Source organism: Etheostoma cragini, chromosome 21 (genome assembly GCF_013103735.1).
Source record: "Etheostoma cragini isolate CJK2018 chromosome 21, CSU_Ecrag_1.0, whole genome shotgun sequence".
NCBI lineage: Eukaryota > Metazoa > Chordata > Actinopteri > Perciformes > Percidae > Etheostoma > Etheostoma cragini.
This window is the reverse complement of record NC_048427.1, coordinates 6,426,186-6,443,529: the sequence shown is the minus strand read 5'-3', so window position 1 is coordinate 6,443,529 and position 17,344 is coordinate 6,426,186. Positions and strand designations below refer to the sequence as shown.

At 41.7% G+C, this 17,344-nt stretch overlaps 1 protein-coding gene across 4 annotated transcripts; it reads right to left on the bottom strand.

The window, feature by feature from the left end:
- Positions 1–601: 601 nt before the first annotated feature.
- On the bottom strand, positions 602–15,439 carry fam53b (family with sequence similarity 53 member B). Of its 4 annotated transcripts, none has more exons than XM_034861467.1 (5): positions 15,231–15,439; positions 8,734–8,965; positions 7,847–7,901; positions 5,173–5,936; positions 602–1,624 (listed from the first exon to the last, which is right to left on the bottom strand). In XM_034861467.1, the coding sequence occupies exons 2-5, from the start codon at positions 8,821–8,823 to the stop codon at positions 1,337–1,339; spliced, it is 1,197 nt and encodes a 398-aa protein (XP_034717358.1). In that variant the 5' UTR covers positions 8,824–8,965; positions 15,231–15,439; the 3' UTR covers positions 602–1,336. The 4 variants fall into 4 exon arrangements, with proteins under 4 accessions (XP_034717358.1, XP_034717360.1, XP_034717359.1 ...); XM_034861469.1 differs by having other exon boundaries at positions 7,847–7,895; XM_034861468.1 differs by lacking the exon at positions 15,231–15,439 and adding an exon at positions 14,333–14,457.
- Between the last annotated feature and the right edge of the window lie 1,905 nt (positions 15,440–17,344).

Genomic DNA, 17,344 nt, shown 5'->3' with positions numbered 1-17,344 from the left:
TTTGGAAAAAGGCTGCAATGAAACAAAGAGTGAAAAATTTAAAGGGGTCTGAATACTTTCCGTACCCACTGTATGCATAAGTAAAAGACTGCATGTTTCATCAGTAAGATGTACTTAAAAAGTCTCAAAGGTTAAAGTACTTGACAATGTTATAACATTATTGCAGATGAATTACCAAGTAAGCATGTGTTTGGTAGGTGAATCAGCTATAGTATACAACAACGCATCACTCAGATTCGAGAAACATTTGCCTCCGAGTTGGAGTTTAGGTAGCATTATTAAATTGAAGTTGTCGATTAAAGAAGTTATACAGAAACGCCAAAAACTCTCAAAGTATTGGATAATTACATTATATTCAACCACTAGCTAGTACAGGAATTCACAATAATCTTTACCCTGTACATAAGTGTGTTTAGAAGCCTTGGGTACTCGCAGGAATTTGTGCCATCTAGAGAGCAAATTGACATCTATTCATGCCAACTAACGTCTGTCCTTTGTGATTTATGCTCCCCATCCAACTTCACATTCTGTCTGAACACGTTAGGAACACACATCATTTTATGAATGTTTTGTTAACGCTGAAATAACGTGATTACAAGTGACACATTTAAAACTTTTATTTGTATAGAAATATGCTCATGTTTTACATACATTTGTAGTTACAAATCGTAAAAAGAAAGAATATTAACCCTATTAGCCTTACAAAGTTTCTCTCACACAAACTGGAGCATAGATCTGAGAGAAGCTGGATGTTACTGTGTGAAATGTTAAGCTCTTCAATATACTTTACAGGATGTGTGTGCGTGCAGCTTGTTGCTCTATAAGAGTGAAAGGGGCTTTACTAACAGTAGCTGTAAAAGTAGTCTTCATTTCTGTCCATCATGTACTATTGAAGCACGTCAGGAATGGACACTCTTTCTAGTGCAGAGAATTTATACAAACCTGCTGTCAATTCTCTCCAAATGTAGTACAATGACGGTGATCAGGGTTACAGAGAAATGTAAAAGACCCCAGTCTCTGAGCCAACTCGAATATCACTTATATTTGAGTTCTATTTCCGCCGAAATCTGTCCTCCAGACTTCCTTGTTCTCCTGAGACACAGTTGAGATAATGCAGTGTGGGAGTAGCTGCTAACTACACAACACCTCCAAAAATGAGTGTTCAGCCCACCTGCTTGATCTCTCCTTCAGGAAAAAAACAAGTGCTAAAACGCTTACTGCATTAGCTTACAACTTGCTTTGTCCTTAAGACTTATCAGTACTGTTTACTGTACCACCTGGTGATAAACTTTAACTCCCCTTAAATTAGCGTCCCCCGGGAGGAAGACGGTCCAGCTCAGTTCCTCTCAATTTGCTCAATGTCGAGCTCGCCTCCAAGCTGATGCACGTCCTTCCTCATGCTACACAGCCCCGCCCAGTCCAGCTCCTCGATGGTGGGGTCAGACGACACGTTCTCGCCTTCTTTGGTCGGAGGCTGAACGTCCTCCAGGTCGCGTTCATTTGCCGGTGAGTCGTCGGTGTCGCACTGAGCGGTGCTCCGGAGAGTGGGAAGAGCCTGGCTTGATGCATAGCTGTCTTCTCCTGTGATTCCAGGGCAGCTAAGGCTGTGGAAATTCCGAAGTTTCTGTGGAAGGACAGAAAAATCCTTTTTTTTTTTTTTTTTTGGAAGCATAGATTTATGTTCTCAAAGAAGCAAGCATAAACTAAAACAAGTATGTAAAGTCTTTGGTCTGGTAGAAGTCCATGGTGATGGCATGTTAGTTCAGGAAATCAAACATGTCCTTAATGTTGGACTATGAACCATGTCCTAACAAGGGCACAAAGAAAACTAAAAAGGCAAACAGCCATCCTATAAAAACAATGCTTCTGCTGTACTTATACAGCATGTGGGTGAGTCAGTGAGCTCATATCTGAACACTGGCAAAAAAACACTCTAATATTTGAAAAAGTAAGAATTGAAGGGTATATATTAAGCCTGCATCACATACTAAAGCAAGTGGCAGTTTGACGAGTGAAGCTATGCAATCTGAGGTCCAACATGAACCGTGACAGCAAGTAGCCAGATGCCCAGAGGCTGGACATCACTCATGTCGGCCTTTGACTCCGCTGGCCTTTTACTAGAACTGTGAACACAATGAACACATACTGTACATCTAGAAAACCCCGAAACCTCCTTAGGCAAATCCACATGTGCCAGTGCTGCTGCGGGCAGGTCCTGTGACAGCTGTGCTTGCTGGACTGGAAGGCTTTATTACAAAGGCTTATCCAATCTGTACAGCTAATACGGAGAGGGCAGGACAGCTGCCTCATGCCTGACCACAACGGTGTTAGGCCAGAAGGACACAGGAGAATAGGGCTTCTGTGAAACCTCCTGTCACTTGTGTTCTTATGCAATACCTTACAAGCCTGAGGGACTGAGACTGTTGGGGATGCAGGTCACAGCCAAATGTATGAACTACAGCTACATATAATCGAGAGCACAAAGTGTTGCCAGCTACCTTCAGATTTTCTCTGAAAAATAATCAAAAGCCTAAAGGGGATTCAGTTTATAATGATATGAGAGAGTAAAATGTAATGTTTTGAGCCACATCTTCAATCCATCAGCAGTGAGAAAGCTTTCTGCACCATATAAATCAAACAGGGCCCCGCTGTTTTTCTTGGCTCTGGTCAAGCCGGGTACATTTGTCAGCACCAGGCCAGTGTCACATTGCAGCCTTCTGCCTTAGCACTTCAGTCTCCACCGTCAGATTTCGGGCCCAGGCCATGGGACCGAACTGATAAGGCTATGAGTGGTCTGGACTATATAGCACAACAATGCCGACAGTAAGTAAACCAAGTACAGCTCTAACTCAGAACGGGGGGGGGGTTGTTCCGCAGTTGAAGAGTTTCAGGCAGAGAAAACCTTTCTCACACAAATTAGCGCACCCCATTACATTGAGGGTCATGAATAAGTGCCGCCGATGTCCAGCGTGTGGGCTACGACCACCCCACTCGGTCTCTGAATGAAATGTAGAAGAGCGCAGACTCCTCATCCATACTGACCTTGACTCTCCGTCAATACAAGCTGATCAATAGCTCATGAGGCTCGGTTGTGGCAGCAATCCACCCACTGAGCTGAATTTACAGAAATCAATATCTCTTTACCCAACACGCACCTCCCCTGAGCAACGATCTATAACCTCTAATACAGCTGCTCCACTTCCTGACATTCATGAAGCCGCAATGAGCCACACAGAGGGTAGCAGTTTCTCCCTGGGTAAGTTACACCGCTGTGGCGTGTGGATGAGGGGACATTTTAGTAATTAATCTTTGAATAGTAAGGTGACTTTGAGTACTCATAGGATGACGTGTGAACCTGAAGTTGAGTTCCAAGCAAGTTTGGTGTATCATCACAAGCGGACATCTTTTCCATAGTGATTTCCTGAATTTTCACAGCACTTAACTTCAGACTTCTAGGCTTAAACAATAAGTGTATTTTTCAATTAATCAAATGATTGTTTTGACTAAAAAACTTGTAAAAAAACAATTGCCCATCCCCAGTTCCCAAGGTGACATCTTTGTCAGCGGCTTGTTTTGTCCAGCCAATAGTCCAAAAAACAAGAATATTCAATTTACAATCATGGAAACAAAGTAAAGCAGCAAATCCTCGCATTTGAGAAGCTGGAACTGGCAATGGTGTGGCATTGTTGTTCGATAAATGGCTTAAACCAATTAAGAGATCAGTCGATTTTGACTTAGCACTACCTCTGGATCTAGTTGCATAACTGGGCTAAGAGAATAAACCAAGGTGGAGGCTGGGGGTGTGACCAGCTGCCACTTTGCTCATTTGAAAGCCATGATGTCGCTCTCTCATGGTTGGGCCTTATTCTCTGGGTGGGCAAAGCAGAGAAGGGGGTGGTAACCTTGTCCCTTATGACCTCATAGGGGGCAATATTCCAGATCGTCCCATCTGAGCTTTAATTTTCTCAAAGGCAGAGCAGGATACCCAGGGCTCGGTTTACATCTGTCACCATTTCTAGCCACTCTGGGACCATAGGCAGACTGGGGAAACACATTCATGTTTAAAAATTTAAAAAAATAAGTGAAATTTTCATGCCGTGGGACCTTTAAAAAAAAAAAAAGATATGATGCAATAAAACACAGCAGTCCCTTTTAACAGAGGAATAGCAAACACAATGCACAAACAGCATGAAGGATCTAATGCTAACAATCTCAGCACCCTGGTGTTCCTCTGTGAAAATATTGTTAGTTGCCTGTTTGGAGCATGTGTGGCGTCTGCTTGTCGTGTCACAGCAGCACTGTTGTTAAGACTCTGGTGAACTCTGAAAGACTTTCTCAGAGGGGCCAAGTCCAGCTCTGTGTTTATGATCCAGTCAGCGTACGTGTGAAACTTAACTGTGCGTCTGTATGCTTGTGGGGCAAAGAGACAAACGCCTGCCAGGAAGTGCTGATGGAACAGATTGTCTGTTGACTTTATGGTTGACTTCATAAATTGACCAAGTCAAGCCGGTGGTTTCATAAGATCCTCTCTTGTATGTGTACAAAACTCATCTGATCATCTAAATGACCTCTTCAATTTCTGCTGTGATTAAATCATTTTAATCCAGTAACACACTAAAAAGTACATTCTGTGCTTCGTTGTGCTCCATTCTGTAAGTGCAAATACACAAGTAGATAATGACCCAGAACCGGCCTGCATGAATGAACGATCGCCTTCATGTAATGACAGTGCCTGCAGATACACTGAGGTGTGCTGAGGGAGAGCAGACACTATAGCGTGACCTTAGAAGTGTTTGTTTATCCAACATGGAAGGAGCAAGTTGCCTAACCAGCGTTGTATAATTAGCTAATGTTAGGGATACTGATGGTCCTAGCAGAGCTTCCAGCTGGCATGACTATTTCCTGAGAGTCTTGTCTCATGCGCTTGACAGTTTAGAGAACAAGAGGGCTGTGATGAGTTCAACCAATAAATAAATTGCACATAAAATGCCACTGGAAATTGCCTCTTATAAAATATTGCTCAAGCATGAATTGATGTTAAACAGAATTCAAACTCCTTAGATCCTAGGAACCAACTGGCAGAGATTGGAGTATTTAATCAAGAGTATATTGTCGTGATTAAAAATGATACCAAGCATTTTTTTTTTCTTTGTGATCCACTTTTACACCAACCTGTGTCATCTTGGCCAGGTCCAGAGAAGGCCTCTGTTTCTGTGTGTCGGCTGGTCTTCTGCGCTTCACACCAATCTTTTTGTCGTTGAGGACGCACGGCTGCGAGCGGCTACGGGCAAGACCACCTGGTTCACCCCTGCGCTCCAGCTCTGGGGTGGAGTCAGGGGAGCTGGGTGGCGAGGGTTCACGAGGCTCAGGGAGGCAGATCTGTTCATGAGAGAGGTAGAGGGGCTGTGCTGAGGGCTTAGAGGACAGGATCATGGAGGATGATGGCGTCAGACCAGTGAAGGCAGAGGGGCAGGCGATATGCTGGGAGAAGCAGGGCAGCAGCAGGGTGTTTGAGCGGGCGGGCAGGCTGAAGCTGGAGCTGCGCTGCATGGCCGGGAAGCCAAGCTGCGCGTTCCCAACACCGCCGCGATGGACACTGCCCCCGCTGTGGCACCTTCTCTTCTCTACCGTTGTCCACACCCGAGAACCCTGAGGGCGCCAGTTAGACCGGCAACTACCGAGCTCATCTGAGCAAGAAAGGGATCGGCACTGCCGCTTGCTAGGAGGTGCAGTGGAGTGTGAGGACGCAGTCTCAGTCAGACTGAGGTCATGCAACAAGCTGGTGATTGTGGTCGAAGCAGAGCCAACATCCCAATCCCAGTGGGCAGAACTCTTGTGCACCTCAGGCAGGACGTCCCACAAGCTCTCCAGGCTGGTCCCAACTGGCCTCTGCTGTATGGCACAGCTGTGACCCAACTTACGCCACCGGCTTGTCTCTGCAACAAAAGACCAGAATTCTTTTATTTAAAACAACCTTTAAATGACAAAATTCTAACCTAAAATATTGATAGGCTTATTTGCACATCAAGACCAAGAATGTTGCCATAGCAGCACTGAAATTGTCAATGGTTTAGGAGTTGTCTACGTTTTGAATCTGACAACTGATTTTTTTTTAAAAAGAAAGAAAAAGAGGTGAATTCTATTTATGAATCAGCTGAGACAGTAGATCTTGAAGGACGTCTGCAGCTGTGGTATAAGCTTGCAAAATATCCCAGTTTTTCACACTTTATTTTCATCATTAGTGACATCATCATCACTAACTGAGGGCTGCATTTTATTTCACATCAGATTCAGTGTGCAGGGTTTCTAGACACGTTTTTGGAACAATTTAAAAATATGAATAGAAACTTAGACCTGATGTCTCGAGTCCTTTAACAGAATTGCTTTAGGCATTAAACTCTTAGACAAAACTGTCCTAAAACCTGTTTTAGTGCCAAGGTTGTACAATCAAGTCAAGTTTGGTGATATGGACATCCATGAAACTGCCCCAGTCTGGGTCAGCGCGATGGTCCCACAAGTGTACTTTGTATTGACAACACTCACTGCTTCATGTAATTGGCACTTAAAAATAAATCCCCTCCTCCAAGCACTGCTTTAGTGTCACAGTCTATAATCACAGCTAATTGGGAAAGGGAGCGGAGCTCAATGTCTGACTTGTTATTAAACCTTGTTTCTGTTTGGGCAAGGTGTGATACAATGTCAATAACCCATCATAAACATATTAACTAAAGCTTATCATTGTGTTAGTTTGTTGAGATTGGCCAGAGGTCTAAATCAAACCAGCTCCCTATCTTGCCATTACTGATTGGCTCTGTGCCAGGCAGCACCATAGCTATGCTGCCATGCCCAGAAAGCACCTGCTATTCCCACAACAGAAATTCTCTGAATGCTGAATGGGTCAGCCAACTGAACTGGTCAATCTACTTTGAGTTAGATACTAAACACCAAGGCCACTGCCCACTTCTCTAATGCTAAAGGTCCATTCTTCTTAAATGGTGATAAATCCCAAAATACCATCTACTATACACACGCAGGAGGAAGAACAAAGGCCAGTGTTAACAAAACTTATTGGTATTGCTGTGTTCTCTGCCAGTGTTACACAATGTCAAATTACTGCAAGAACAGAATACCATTTAATCTTGCAATACAAATGCTGTGAAGGCTGCTACTCATAAGGCTGGTTAAACAAAAGAAATAGGGTTTTGTATTCATAACCAAATTGTCAACTAGGGGACAACATGTCCACAGCTTTAAAGCATGCAGTGTGCCATGAGATCCCTGCTAATGATAAGCCACTAACATTGACACACATTCATCTGGGCAGAAACACCTCGTCAGACATTTTTCACATGTAGCCGTGTGAGTGTCGACCAGATGCAGCAGAGACTGGCTTGCTGCTGTTCCGCCAATAATTTCTCAGAAATGTTCCAATACGACAAGCCCCCTGCAAACCACTGCTGTCACTAAACACCTGACATTTTCTGGCCACTACAGGCTCCTAAGGGCCGTTGTAAGTACATATTTACTTGTCATGTCCACTTTGCGATAGGGAATAAGTCACACTGACTGACAACAGTGGTCCAAAAAAGAATAAATATGGTGCAAGGCTGGAAGAAATTATGACATGTCTTGAGAAATGTTGCTATGATTTATAAAAGGTAGTAATTCCTTTAATATCTATATTGTATGGCAATGACAAATTCATAGGAAGTTAAGCGTTAATGTGATGACTCAATTTCTATAAAATGTATGAAATTACTACTTTGGGTATTTGCTACTGAAATTGTCCAAATCCCCCTGAGAGGTGTGAATGTGTACATAAATGAGAATGATGGCAGACTCTTACCCATGAGTCCACAAGAGAAAAGTGCAGTCCCCTGGCTCATGGTCTGTGCCTGGAAATGTAAAAGAAATTTACTGTCAGCTTGTCAGAAACCAGAAAGTCACTTTATAGATTTGTTTAAAATGTGTAGGAGGTTCTGGCAATAACAAGTCAATAAATGAACAAATTAAAATCAAAACCAACTGGACAGTCAAACTTCTGTGTATAATTGCCATGGCACTGTTTTCTGCTGAAAGACTAGGTGTGACTTTTCAACAGAGAGAGTTCCACCATAAGCTCCTCTGATTGACACACACAGCCTCGGAGTATTATGACTTCATTTCACATGGCTGGAGGGCAAAATCAGACCATATTAGTTGGGGAATTTTTTCACTCTGTGCTGGCAAAAAGAGGATTTCTACTGCATGGATGGTGATTACAGGATGAGTCAGAGTTGCTCAGCCTAGTAGAACTAAAATACTCCGTTGTCCTTTTGAGTGAACTAAATGGAACACGGGGGATTCAAACCCAGATGACAACACCCTGGTGATAACAGTTGGCAGCTATTGTGATGCAATTATTAGTAATTTTAACTAAAACATTCCTTATTCCCAATGTTCCAACATCCTAATAGTTCTTTTGACATCCCTTCTGGTCATTCAGTAAGGCAACACTTTTCAATTTTCCAACAGATTTGGCACGGGGGAAGCTAAAAGTCAAATGTAAGCTCTGAAAAAAATTGACAAAATAAGACAATAAAATGTAAAGCTACAAAACAGCTAATTAATTAATTAGCATTAATAGCAGCACCCCCACCTTGTGCAGTTGAGGCCTGATGGCAAGGCTACATACAAACAAAATGACAAATTCCACACAGATCAATGCTTAAACATGTAGAAAAAACATCTCACCGGACCCAAATCTGTACTTTTGGATGCTACATCATCGGCGCCCTTCTTTTCCAGTGTTTTCTTGAAAATGATCACCATGGCAAAAAACATCCTAGTTCCTGGCCGTTCCAGTGAGGGCAAGAAAAACTGGCGGCCATCTTGACAGGCATGGTGGGAGCAGGCTGGTTTCTCATAAACTTAAGACAGCAGCCCTCAACTCCTGCAGGAATGTGCTTCACTCCTCGGCCCAAACCTGAGCGGACACACAAAGATGAGCACAGGATTAGAATTCAGGACATTTCTGACATTCTGTCAACCATATAAGCAGAGAACAAGCTGGATCGAGAAGAACAGATCCCCTGGGTTTGAAGCTCTATCAGCGGAGGGCTAACCAAATGCTTTCTCACTGTAATACTCAACAGAAAATGTCTTTTTCAGTGTCAACCGTTACTTCACACTTTAAAAAGTGAGTAGCTTCCTTCTTTGTGGAGGATGTCAGCTGGATTCACAGACGTTAACACTGGATTCCAGTCATTAAAAAAAGTCATAGCAACAAACAAAAAAGATATCCAACAGTCCATAGAAACTTTCAAATCACTTCTGCAGCGTCATCTATATCTGCCTTTAATCTGTATGCTTTGAACAATAGTTATTTTGGCAATAAATTACTAAATGCGCTAATTCTGACAAGAGTTTTTGGCCCTATGAGGGGGCAAGAGCACTACCATGTACATCTTTAGCTATGTTGTGGAGAAAATGCAGCGTCATCAACGGGTAGCTGCGCTTTGGTGGGCGGCTTGTTGAATGTAAACAAGAAGCTGCTTGCCGTTGCTTCTCTATTGTCATTGTGTTTAACCTGCCAATAGCGTGCCAGATGGATAAGCCAGTTTGTGATTGCTTCCCGCAAAATTGTGAACTGAAGCAGGATAGAATAATGTAAAGTTTCCAGTCTGAGCTGCAGGGCAAAATCAAATCGCCGGAAGATTAGACAGGGTTTACCCACTCTAAGTGGTCGGAGACACTTCTGTTCCATTCTTACCCCTGTCAATCCAAGCTGTTTACAGCTAGTGTCTTCCATTACGGAGCGAGTTGCAAACTTTTCAGAGCCATCTTTTAAAAGGGCATTGAGAATTGTACGTCAAAAGATTTTTAGTGCAGTATTCATTGAACACATTGAACCTTCAAGCTTATCTCACACACACATTTAGAGCATACAGCACTTAAACGTTTAGAATCGGAAGTTACTGTAATTCTCCATAACAACCCTCTTACTGTTAAACATAACACAAAAGTGAAAATTCAAGGGATGTTTGTGGTTTGACAAGGTCCTTTAAATTCTCAAGTGAGCAAGCAACACTTCCAGCAAACACTCGCTTTGATTTGCAAGGGCGTCGCCCGTGTTTCCATATGTGGTAGTTTCTGAATTGAAATGACACTGCATTTTCACTTCCATGTGTTCCCTCCGCAGTGTCACCAAAATTGGAACTTTATACCTTGTTTTCTTCTTGCCTGTCGATGTGGAGGATTATCAGTCATCTAAGAGAGCAAGTTTCCTCAAAGTGTTCCATACTGGACTACACAGAGAGGAATAGAGCAAAGTCAAAGTTGTGTAATCGAATCCTCAGAGGCTTGCTGGGAATAGCTGACCTTGCGGTTATCAAAACAACCCTTTTCACATTAGTGCTGCACCACGGTTACAGTAAGCAGCTGATTAGCCACAGATGTACATCTATATAATCATTACAGAGGATTCTTACTACAACTAGATCAGTTCCACTTTAGGCAAGATTGCCTGAGAGTGTTTGTTTCAATGACAGATCGGCTCTGGGCAAAAGATGACATACCTTGGGAAACAAGAGGCAACATCTGAGGTTGCGGGTGTTGGGTGGAGTGTGTGTGAATGCAGGGGATGGGGGACAGCATCATGAGACCCTGAGGGAGCTGACGTACTGGAGGTGGTGTTTGCATTCAGCATATGATTTCCATTACTAACACTTATCACGTCAGGAAATCAACTTTAACACACGGATGTTTTCAGCAGAGTTCTACAAGGAGATCGGCATGGTTCAAGGTGTCTGACAGCTTTAACTTGTTGAATAGAAAAGACCAGATCACAGCTTGGAGCTGGAGTAAGTCAGGCCAGCTTATACTGTGCGTGACCAGTAACCACACAGATCTGTGTTACACAGCAGAAATAACTGGTGATGGGCTGGGTTAGAGGACAAATTGTTTTTATATTACCATTATTGGTAAGAAATTAATAAATGAAATTGGCAACAACAAGAAAAGCTCTTTAACGTGATGTTTACCCACATAAAAAGGATAATAAATTATGTTTTTCTTCTCTAGAAAAATGGAAAAAGTCTGACTGCAGCATGACACTCTGGACTCTAAACTGTAAACAACAAGAATCACAACAATTTATCATCTTTCCCATGCTCAGGCATTACGTTTTTAACCCATAAATCTGAGCTAAGTGCTTTAAATGGGCGAGGTTTATAACATAATTATAAACATTCTTCAGCTCCATGACACAAATTGAACACACAATTATAAAAGCCTAACCTAGCCCCACGTCCTTTGAAAAAGTTTCAAACTACTGACAGTTTGTGAATAAAAAACATGTTGAGAATTGCTGGCAAATGGCTGCCTGTCTGCTTTTTCCTCGTACAGACCAAGCTTACAGAGACCTGATTTCCAGTGCTTTCTGGATACACCCAACGCACACACCTTATGCTGGGTGCACCTTGTGTTTGGAAGATACAGATGCAGATGCAGATGTGATCACAAAAAATGAGATGCAGATGAAGCTTTCATCGGTTGAGGTAAACATGAGGTATCTAGAATTTCTGCCCAAGGGGTGCTGCTATCCTTCTTACGTCAAAACCCGGATTGTGACGGATCTGGAATCAGTTGGAGTCTCAATGCTTCGGCAGGCTGATAGCTTTTTATCTGGGTTGGTGCAGCAACAGCCATGACAACTGAGAAGTCTAATCTCCGAGACGGGGAAGAATGTTGCACGACGTTCTCCTCAGATGAGGCTTTCCATTACAAGAAAACAGGTCTGCAGTGACAGCGGCCTTCCTAAATGACAACAATAACGCTGTCTTGTACAAGCTGATCGGACACCACACTTCCTTTTGGGTCACCACATGCTTTTCAGCCATCGCTTTTTTAGCGTGTCAGAAATAGCAAGCTATCGTGCGGCCTAAATGAGCAATAGATAGGATAGGAGAGGAAACCACAGAAAAGATCGGGTGGAGTTTAAAGCGGAGGCCTGCTTTAGAGTCAGCTATTATTTTCAAAAGCCTAAAAAACAGACCCTGCTTTATGTTCAATGTAAGAGCAGAAGAAAGAAGCAGATTACTATATTGTATATTACATTTTTCAAAAACTCACATATCGCGGTCAAGTCCAGACTACAGACTGTCAAGCTTAACCATTACAATAGGCATCTAAACTGTAGTTACCCATAAATTAAAACAGCTTTTTCATACATTGCATGGACTGTAATCCCATAGGTTAGGCCAACATTACATAAGGATTTGGCAGCTTTGTGTCTGACTGACAATTAGAGCTAATACTAATCCATTTTATAGGACTTGGACAGCTGGTAGAAACAACACTGTTTGAATCCCTGTGGCACCTTGTACAGGCTAATAATCAATGTGTATTAACTACTTATAATCCACTTTTAAAATTATTATTTGAGCTTACAATTTTTAATTAAGCTTTCATGTGTGTAAAACTGTATTTTGAATTATCAGACTTCTGTTACATTCCTGCATGCATGGCAGTCGGATCTGTGTCCTGTTCTCACCAATCCCAGGATTGTGAATGTCTCAGTAATCCGAGCATCTGCTGAGCACCTGAGACGCCCCGATTTGAAACCGAACTGAGGGATTTGTGCTGCTCTTCATCCCCACACCACTTGTGAAAGGAATGCTGGGTAAAAGTGTCCCCTTCCACAGATAGATTCCTTGGGAGAAAATTTGCATGTTCCTCAAAAACTTGTTTCCCCAAGCTATTCGCTCTAGTGGCCTACTTCTTTGAGTTGCATGGCTTGCACAGGATCCATATTTGGACTCCCATTTGAGCAGTTCTGTGTATGTCACAATGGTGGGTGTGTTTACAGGGCATGTAATAGAAGGCACATAGACATGAAGAGCCCATGAAGACCGGTTAATCAAATGACAAATTGGCAAACCGGTTCTGCTTTTTTTACAGCCCTGTGCCTTATTTTCACAGTGAAAATGCAAGGTTTTTGAAACCCAAAACTTTCTTGGTTGGTGTTGTCATTAATTATGTGCCACAAAAGGCAGGTGCCAACAAGTTTTGCCACGGTTGACTGACTGAAAGGAAATGTATGATACTCATTGTAAGGTGGAGGCCAGTCCACAGCTGTCTGCATGTTCACAGACATTAGGCTATGTCAAACAGGAGGCACACTCTACATTTAAAGCAGTGAGTGAATAGTCAGAAATGAGCATGGCTGGGAGGCTTCAATAGTAGTTATCAGGCTCAGTTGAGGGCCTGGGGTGCAGCCAAGGTCTCACAAGCATGCAGCTGCCCACTTACCATAAACACAAAGGCTCAGCATGGCTATGCATGGCAGCCAAGGATGCCTACGTTTTAAAGCAGGCCTGCTGTTTAATCATCTCCTACATAATCACTTGCACTGTATACGTTTGCCCAGAACAAGAGCGTTGTTGAGGTCTGTAATCGAGGCATTTGGCTAATGTGTTCACGTCAGAGAGAAATGGTGTCCACTTGAATGCTAAATCTAACAAAGTCTCTTAATTACAAAGGAACCCTTTTCTACTCCCACAGCAAAATAACATTGCATGTTAATAGACCCAAATAAGAATAAGTCACATCCAGTGGATACAGCCCTATTAACCTTCAGTAACCACATTTTGTAGTGGAGAGGAAAGAGCACTCTTGAGTTTTACATGCAGGAATTTATCCATCCCCCACACTGCATTTCTACTGACCATATATACATGAAACATGAAAGCCAGGGAACTACATTTTTTCAGATAAGTGTTAGAACAATGTCATAATAGTGACATTTCAATACACAGGCTCTTAGAGAGACTTCAAATTGTGTATTTTAAATGATATGGATAAGGAAAGAGGAATCATCTGCAAGCTCTGATAGGCAACTTCTTTTCTACTTGAGTTAAAACTGTTCAACAATTTTTCAGATGAGCTTGCCAGCCCTCCAGGTGGATGCCTCTCAGTTTCAAAAAGAAAGGGCCCTGAAAACTGAGCTTGTCCAAATAACCAGCACAAACAACCCCTTTTCCAAAAATCCCTCATGAAAGGGAAATGAGTTTGGCAAAGAAATTGGTGTGACGGCAGCTCACAGAATGTTACACACAGGCTACAGAGCAAACAGGATTTTGAACTTGACAGAAAGGCCACAAGCAACTGATGATAAAATATGAAATGTACATATGCTCAAAAAGTGAAATGACACGTAAGTATGTCTTTTTAACTCATAATGTATGCATGTTCAAGCCACTTATGAACGTTAGCTGTCATAATCATGGCCATGGGACACTGAGAAGTTCAGGTTAAACAAGCTCCAGTGTTTATGATTCCAGAGAGCCCTCACATTGCAGAATCGGTTGGATTGTATGTCAGCCAATTCTGTCTATACCTGAGGCTATAGTAAAGATAAGAAAACAACATTCCACTGCAACGGCACAAAATGTATACAAGTACAAGGGTCTAATAGAGATCCAAATAACATAGCCACCAAATAATCCTCCACCCACTGGCTTATTAAAAAGTTATAACAATAAAAAAGGTCTTAGACAATACTGACTTATCTTGCCATGTGTGCCATGCATAAGTGAAAACCCAGTATGAGATCAGAATGTTTGTGAGCAAAGCCAATTCACATAAAATGCTTTTGTTCCAATGAGCATCTCTTTGCAAACTTTATGGAGAACTTTAGTCACTTTGTCAACTAATCTTATAGTGTTTATTTTCAGATGTCAAACAAGCCGAGCATACTTTGTGGGCTGACATCAACACGATGAACGGATGATACTGGCAAGAAAACTGGTAGTTAGCAAGGATCATTTGAAGGCTCTGCATATGGACATGTCTGAGCTTCACAATCTTATTAACACTTGTTTTATTATCCTTCCCCATAAAATTGCACCACATTGTGCCTTTTACAATGCATATATAATAATAATACATAGTAATAAAATGAAGAAAGAACCGAGAAAATCAGTTTGAGCTGCATTTTTGTGAGTAATACCCCAGACAAGACAAAAGAGACAGAGCTATGGCAGTCCATGGGGAAAAATTGCTAAGCTAACTATGTTAAGTTTCCACAAAAAATACTCACTTTTAATTACATTTGTCAACGTAAAAATCACCATTCATGCGAATCACACACTATCAAAACACAAGGGAGCACCATACTTAATGAACTAGCTTACATTTACTAAGTTAGCTAGCACAAAAACTTTATTATTTTAACAAAAAGTACCACTCACAAGCATCACGGTGAGCGCCTCTTATCTCCAACAACACCAGGCAACGGCTTAGTTTTGCTGGACCATGTTGAGTTTTGTTTTAGCAGAAAACCAGAACAAGGCGTCAGACAGGAAGCAAGGCGAGTAGCTCTATTCACGTCCTGCTCAAGGCAGCAGCTCCTACAAACTACAACATAGCCCCAGTGCTCTAGCTAGCTACTGTCCAAGTTTGCACGCTAATGAGCCTGTGACAACATACGCAAGCAATACCACTTTTGACAGAGGAGAGGGGTGTCTGAAAAGTTATTTTGTACCACTAAATCTTTTAGTTTGACGTAAATTATTCGACTTATTTGGCTTATTTAAACTTCGTGTCCTATGCAGCTGAAGCTTGTGGAGTTAGAAAGTAAAACATTAATCTATTCAAGATTTTTTGTAACATTTCGCCCCCGCGGTCGTAACTAGTGGATCAATCCACCTTGCAGTAATGAAAAGTAATCCGTTTTGAGCTGTGCATAGACAAGTCATTTTCACAATAAACAGTGGTGTAACGCTATAACGTGTCATTTGTGTGTAACTTAAAAGAGCCAGATAGAGGTCAATCCTCTACATATATATATATATATATATATATATATATATATATATATATATATATATATATATATATATATATATATTAGTTCCTGTATAGGTGGCTATGCCACTTGTCAGACCGCCATTGTAAATAAGAACTTGTTCTTAATGACCCGCCTGGAAAAATAAAGGTGAAATAAAAAAAAAATTTGAAATTTTGAAACAGATGTTCTCCTTTCTGTGTACATATGGTCCCCTGCATAATATTTAATATCACTTAGGTCAGTGACTCTGTCTATCCCCCAAAGTCCTTTTTTTTTTAAATAGCCTACTTTTAGCAGGCCTGACTACAGGTGAAGTCAGTATTTAATCTTTGATGTCCAGATACAGCTTGTTCACACACAGTATAACAGCTTTGTGTTTGCTTACCTGTCTATATGTTTCAACGCTGTGTGTACATTGTGAGCAACAGACAGCAGGTAGTAAAAAAAAAAAACGTGAACTTGATGCATGTTTGAAAAGTGACATAAGCCAATTATACTATTCTATATAAGCACTGCACAAAAGTAAAGTAAGTAGATATGACTGTAACGTCACTGAAAGCTGCACTAGTAGAAAGATCAACAAATAGGTATGTATTATTCCTATTCACATCACATGCAGTAAATTCATTTATTTTGTGGGGGCTGAAGTTAACACACTGGGCCTCAGAAGGGTGGGTGGCTGAAGCTCACCCCTGGTACACACTATTGTTAATCAAGGAGTAACATCTGTTGTGTGACTCTAATCTCTCCAAGACTGTCCTCCTCGGTTTTAGACTGTCTGCCTTTTGGGTTAAAGGGCACCAAGGATTTGTCTCCACCACTATGTAGGCTACAGTGTGGGGGTGACACGTTGTTTTTACCAACCCCAGCAGTCTAAAAACCAGGCAGTTTAGAAAAGAAATGCTGACGTTGCATTGTGTTGTGTGCACGGATGATCAAAATGGCTCATTATAAGAAGTATTAAGAAGTATTGCAATTCAATAAGTTTGGCAGCGTGTATTGTGACTGTCAAAACTACAGGGGGCAGTATCCACCAATCATAGTGCAACAACGTTAAATGGAAGCGTTTTGGCTTCTATTTGTTTGATAAATAATAAGCAATTTGATTTAGGTGTTTTTAGTCATTTGACTTGAATTTGTCTTTGTTAATGTAACTGTCGCTAGCATATGGTTAACAGTAAGGAAGTGAGCTTCCAACTCCCAGTACTGAGACCCCATGCAGAATGCTGTATGCCATCTGTGGTTCACACCGGTCTCAAACAGATGGCTAAAGGACTCCTGTTACAGAAGCCATCCCTGCTCAACTTTAATGAACAGTTAATCCTCTCCATTCATGACCAAACTCCCATTTTATAATTTGGGTTTTCATTCAGAATTTAAACAAATGCACCTAAAACATGTAACTCTGTTCATACTGTAGTTTCAAAGCAGAATTTTGGGTACACCTATTCTATATGCAGTATTTTAGTTTGTTTGTCATTCCTAGAATCCGTAAGCTTTCTCTCAATGGACACA

Coding starts and splice junctions, on each gene's coding strand:
- fam53b (XM_034861467.1), bottom strand. CDS start 8,823: ATGTTTTTTGCCATGGTGATCATTTTCAAGAAAACACTGGAAAAGAAG. Junction 7,902..8,733: donor AAAGTACAGATTTGGGTCCG/GTGAGATGTTTT, acceptor TTTCTTTTACAT/TTCCAGGCACAGACCATGAG. Junction 5,937..7,846: donor TTTCTCTTGTGGACTCATGG/GTAAGAGTCTGC, acceptor CTTTTGTTGCAG/AGACAAGCCGGTGGCGTAAG.